At 32.8% G+C, this 6,746-nt stretch overlaps 1 protein-coding gene across 1 annotated transcript in view; it reads right to left on the bottom strand.

Moving 5' to 3' along the window:
* LOC106469101 (protein eva-1-like) overlaps positions 1–6,746 on the bottom strand; it is a 95,210-nt gene that overhangs the window by 29,805 nt on the left and 58,659 nt on the right. The window contains exon 2 of the mRNA XM_022397514.1: positions 5,412–5,626. Within this exon, the coding sequence (XP_022253222.1) occupies positions 5,412–5,626 (215 nt within the window). The remainder of the gene's footprint in view (positions 1–5,411; positions 5,627–6,746) is intronic.

Below are 6,746 nucleotides of genomic sequence, written 5' to 3' on the forward strand. Positions count from 1 at the left end.
CAAAGATTTTACTGGATAGGTATGAGGCGAGATGTGGAAGAATGGTGCAAGACAAGCATTACATGTAGTGCTAAAAGGGGACCGAAGCATACAGGACACCCACCTTATGAAGAGTTGCCTGAGAATGTGTCAGAGTTTGTGAAAGTGTTATCGGAAAGGATGGATGATATTCACCATGAAGTGCGTTCAAACTTGAAAACGTCTGCTGATTCTATGAAGTTAACTTATGATAAGAGATCTACTGAAGTCAGCTTTGAACCAGGAGACAATGTATGGTTGTATAATCCCAGGAAGACCAAAGGGAAGTCTCCTAAGTTGTCTTCTCCATGGGAAGGACCATATGACATAGTGGATTGTCTCTCAGACGTGACTTTCCGGATAAAATGTGGTCGGCGAGGTAAACCAAAAGTAGTGCATGCCAACAGGCTTTGGCGTTATCACGGTCCAGGACATTTCAGTTGGGACGAAGTGGACAACAGAACAAATGACGCTGCTGAAGACGTGTCACCTGAAGAAGCCACCGTCGAAGAAGAAACTCTACTCAGTTTGGAGAAGGGAAACGGTGAAGCTCTTGATGAAGTTATTACCACTGATGCGACTGTTACCGATGATAGGACATTTACTGATGAAGCAGATGAACCCCACATGAAGCAGAAGCCAACAAGATGGAGACCAGTACGGAAGAAGATACGTCCCGTAAAATTAAGAGACTTTGTTGGATTGTAATTTTGTGATTGTAATTCTGTACATTTAATTAAGTTATTGTTAATTGTTATTGGTTGATTGTATGTGGCAATTGTTCGGGACGAACAATACTAAGGATGGGTCAGTGTGGCGTCAGCGAAGTCACGTGACTAGTGTCACGCCACCTATTTTCTAGAAATATCTTGTTCCTTCGTGATAGCCCTAGCATTTACTAGATATATGTTTGTCTGGTATATATATAAGACGCTCACAACGTGACGTGAATATGTGTGTGTAGGTAGTGAGTAATTGAACTGCAGTCAGAAAATATTGTTGAAGTTAACGTTCGTTGTTATAGAGCGACTTTTGAAAATAAGTGTATCGGTAAAGTTATATTTAGAAAGAATAAACCAGTTTTATTAAGAAAGGACTTGTGTCGCTAAAGTTTCGTGGGAACGAAGTTACGGAAAATTAACTAACGAACGGAGACGTAACAGTATGTAGTATTTCTTAATGTATCATATGTAGTATTTCTTAATGTATCGTATGTAGTATTTCTTAATGCATCTTAGGTAGTATTTCTTAATGTATCATATGTAGTATTTCTTAATGTATCGTATGTAGTATTTCTTAATGCATCTTAGGTAGTATTTCTTAATGTATCGTATGTAGTATTTCTTAATGTATCGTATGTAGTATTTCTTAATACTAGCAAATTATGTACATACTAGTAAGTTATGTACATGGTAGCACGTTATATACATGGTAGCAAATTATATACACACTAGTAAATTATATACATGCTAGCAGATTATATAGGTCCTACTAAATTATGTACATACCAGTAAATCATATACATAATAGTAAATTATGTATATGCTAAGAAGTTATATACATCGTAGAAATTATATACATATTAGTAACTTATGTAGATACCAGTATATTATGTACATACTATTAAATTTTATACATGCTAGCAGATTAATTACAAACTAGTAAATTATGTACATAATAGTAAATTATATACATACTAGTAAATTATGTACATAATAGTAAATTATGTACATAATAGTAAATTATGTACATAATAGTAAATTATATACATACTAGGAAATGCGCGTTGAAACAATTGAAGGTTAATTTTTTCTAAAAATATTGATGAGTTACTATAAAATGTCCACTGAACCCAATCCCTTGGATTACACCGTATATGCAGTATGATTGTCTGTTGGGCCGTTTACAACATTATTTTGTCATTCCATGTGTAATTTCATTAAAGATAGTTTCATTGTGTTAGTTCTTAGCTAAAGAATCTGAATGCAATGCATTGTTGGCAAAAATATTTAGGTTTTGATGCAATGGATGCATCCAGCACAACAGAGCACTCAGATTTGCCTTCTGGATACCTCGGTTCCTTGTCATTTAAGTGAGCACAAGAAAGAAAACTACCGAAGTGAGCACTTTTTGACAGTTGTAATGTCTGTAAGTAGTGTGAAAGGAGGAATATTCAATTCCAGTTACTCGGTGGGAGTACTGGGTGATGATGACATTATTATTTAATCGTCTACACAGAACCTGACCCTTCCTGATCCAGAACATGGACCAAATCCGGATGATGATGATGATCAACAGTACGGTAGAATATAATCATGCACCGAAATGACAAAAAAAAACACAACAACAATAAGTATATACTGAAACAACAATGATTACATACTCAAACAATAATAAATAGATACTCAAACAACAATGAGTACATACTCAAACAATAATAAATATATACTCAAAGAACAATAAGTATATGCTCAAACAATAATAAATATATACTCAAACAACGATACGTATATACTCAAACAGTAATAAATATATACTCAAACAACAATGTGTATATACTTAAACAATAATAAATATATACTCAAACAATAATAAGTATATACTCAAACAACAATAAGTATATACCCAACCAACAATAAGTATATACTGAAATAACAATAAGTATATACGGAAACAACAATAAATATATACTCAAACAACAATAAGTATATATTCAAACAACAATAGATATATACTGAAACAACAATAAGTATATACGGAAACAACAATAAATATATACTCAAACAACAATAAGTATATACTCAAACAACAATAGATATATACTGAAACAACAATAATATATACTCAAACAATAATAAGTATATACTGAAACAACAATAAATATATACTCAAACAACAATGAGTATATACTCAAACAATAATAAATATATACTCAAACAACAATAAATATATACTCAAACAACAATAAATATATACTGAAATAACAATAAGTATGTATACGGAAACAACAATGAATATATATACTCAAACAACAATAGATATATACTGAAATAACAATAAGTATATATGGAAACAACAATGAATATATACTCAAACATCTTCTTCTCTTTGTGCGTTTTTTTTACATTCATGCTTCTATCTTAGAAATACGTCTTTAATCAGTTTTGTGTTTTTCGTGAAATTCCCTCACAAAAAGAAAAATTTTTGGTCTGAATAAGTTTTTCTCAGATAACTCTTTAGCACATACGAATATTAGGTTGGATTAATGTTGATATGGATATGAAAATTCAGAAATTGCAAAAAATATTTTTTCTGTAATATAAGTAGTTAGGGGGACTGTTCATCGCCTAAAGGATGCCCCTCAGTGGGAGTGCCATGTGAGAGGAGATCAAAAGAGTTACATAACCATTACATAATATTCAAATTATGTTGACACCTGAGGGTTACATAAATGTTAAGTAATATGCAATTGATGCCAACAACTAGGTGACGAATTGAAGCTGTCATGCCACCATGACACTTGATGACAGATGTTGTCTGCTGCCAGAGAGTATGTGCTTTTAAAGTGGATGCTGTTGACGGCTTCATTAAAGTTTTTAAAATTATGTAACTATAAAACGTTGACTTTTAATTATTTATTAAATTTTGAATAATACAGAAGTGCCAATCATTCATATTCATACCATAGATATTATTACATTGTGCTATAGGTCAGTGTTTCATAAGCTAAGATGTTTTCATAAATAATATATTAGTATATCTTGAAGTTTTGTTTATATATGTTTCAGTATGTGTGATATTTATTAAGTCTGTTATTTTACTTACATTTATTAATGATAGAATATTGGACTATGATGAAACACGAGTTTTATATAAGAAATATCAATGGAGGCTTGTATTAGTTATTCAAACATAATTGTTAGAAACTGTTATTCATGAGGTGTAATTTATCATAAAAGACTAAGCTAAACATGTGATTATCTGAAATTTGATCCTTAGTCTGAACACTGACATGTAACTGATGAATTGCATAACGCTGAGGTGAAAAGATAAATTATGTATGGAAAATATCTGTTTTGGCATGTAAAAATAGTCGATAAACCAGTTATTCTGAGCCTACTAACTGAAAACGTAAATGAATGGATGGCAACTGCCTGTTGTAGAATACAAGTGTAGAGGACGATGTTTCGAAAGTCTTCCACCTACAGTGCAATACAATACGTGGCAGGAATTTTGGTATGAGATCTTTCATGGAAACAGAAGGAACAAAACCTCCTACCGTTTCTTAACATGCTCATCAGTAGACAAGAGAGAAAAATCACCACAACTGTATACAGAAAACCCACCCACACAAACAGATACCTACACTTACAGTCCTATCATCCAACCTCGATAAAACGTGGTATAATCCAATGCCTAAACAAGAGAGCAGAAAACATTTGCGATAAGATATCCATTGAAACAGAATGCCAAAAGATCATAGAGGGTTTTAACCAGAATGGTGACATCTCCTCCTTCGTCAAAAACTCCCTGAAGAAGACCACAACAGAAAGAAAATATAAGGAAAACACTACTACCTTTTATCTTCTATACCTGCAAAATTTCAGTGAAAACTCAAATGCCTAGCTAAGAAATTCAACATAGACATTCAGTGGAAATTCTACAAGACATTAAGATCCATTCTGGTGAAAAACAAACATAAATCTACCAATGAGAAACACAAATACGTCATTTATGAAATTACGTATTCCTGCAATGGAACATACATTGGAGAAACGGAAATAAGACTCGTGACAAAAGTAAAAGAACATAAGAGCAGTACAAGACTCACGAAAACACAAAATTCAGCCATTGCAGAACACACCATGTAAACTGGACACAAACTGGGAAAAACTAGGATCATCAACACAGACCGATTTTGGAAGACAAGAAAAATTAAAGGATCATTATATTAACACAATAAAACCTTCACTAAACAGATATTTCGGATTAGAGAATTGCTGCAAATCTGACGAATAACTCTGAACCATAAACTGCACACAACTAGTTATTAATCTGAACTTCCAGGATCATTGTAAAATATCAAATCTATTAAGTACAACTACTTTAAACGTAAACTACTACAATAAATTATCAAATCTATTAAGTACAACTACTTTAAACGTAAACTACTACAATAAATTATCAAATCTATTAAGTACAACTACATTAAACACCAAGTATTACAATGAAGAGTCAAATCTAATAATTACAACTACTTTAAACGTAAACTACTACGATGAAGTATCAAATCTATTATGAATACGGACTTGCTAGTGTTAAAATAATTTGACAGTTATTCTTACGAATATTCTTACTATTCCGAAGTACAAATATGAAATCAAAACTCTTACCTTCAGTGCATCCGCTGCTAGACAGGCACTCGTGCCGTTCTTTAAAGAGAAGGCGACCCTCGGTGATTCAGGCGGGCACAGTTCGTCGGATGATAAAGACCGTCCATAATGGACTAGGTTGATACTGATGACGGTATCGGGGAAACATTCGATTCTCAGCTCATTCCCATCACATGCGTGGACTTGGAAAGTACGAAGTGTCCCTGATAATAAGGCTATAAAATAGTATAAACTGTAAGCATGTAGGAGTTCAGCCAGGTGGGTTCATAAGTGTAAAAACTGTAGACCAATAGCTGTTCAAATGAATTAAACACCTTAACAATATTATTCTGTTAAGGATAGTAAATTATAAACTACAAAATTTTGAGTATATAGTGGGATGATAACTACAATCAGATAGTGGAATGAAAAGAAACAACAAGGACTATAAGGTTGATAATTATAATCAGATAGTGGATGACAAGAAACCTGAAGGACTGTAAAGTTGATAATTATCATCAGTTAGTGGATGATAAGAAACCTGAAGGACAGTAAAGTTGATAATTATAATCAGTTAGTGGATGACAAGAAACCTGAAGGACTGTAAAGTTGATAACTATAATCAGACAGTGGAATGAAAAGAAACCTCAAGGACTGTAAAGTTGATAATTATAATCAGTTAGTGGATGACAAGAAACCTCAAGGATTGTAAATTTGATAACTATAATCAGGTAGTGGAATGACAAGAAACTTCAAGGACTGTAAAGTGTGTAACTATAATCAGATAGTGGAATGACAAGAAACCTCAAAGACTGTAAAGTTGATAATTATAATCAGATAGTTGAATGACAAGAAACCTGAAGGACTGTAAAGTGTGTAATTATAATCAGGTAGTGGAATGACAAGTAATCTGAAGGACTGTAATGTTGATAATTATCATCAGTTAGTGGATGACAAGAAACCTCAAGGACTGTAAAGTGTGTAACTATAATCAGATAGTGGAATGACAAGAAACCTGAAGGACTGTAAAGTGTGTAATTATAATCAGGTAGTGGAATGACAAGAAACTTCAAGGACTGTAAAGTGTGTAATTATAATCAGGTAGTGGAATGACAAGAAACCTGAAGGACTGTAAAGTTGATAATTATAATCAGATGGTGGAATGACAGGAAACCCCAAGGACTGTAAAGTGTGTAATTATAATCAGGTAGTGGAATGACAAGAAACCTCAAAGACTGTAAAGTGTGTAACGATAATCAGATAGTGGAATGACAGGAAACCTCAAGGACTGTAAAGTGTGTAATTATAATCAGGTAGTGGAATGACAAGAAACCTCAAAGACTGTAAAGTGTGTAA

Source organism: Limulus polyphemus, unplaced genomic scaffold (assembly GCF_000517525.1).
Source record: "Limulus polyphemus unplaced genomic scaffold, Limulus_polyphemus-2.1.2 Scaffold3303, whole genome shotgun sequence".
NCBI classification, from domain to species: domain Eukaryota; kingdom Metazoa; phylum Arthropoda; class Merostomata; order Xiphosura; family Limulidae; genus Limulus; species Limulus polyphemus.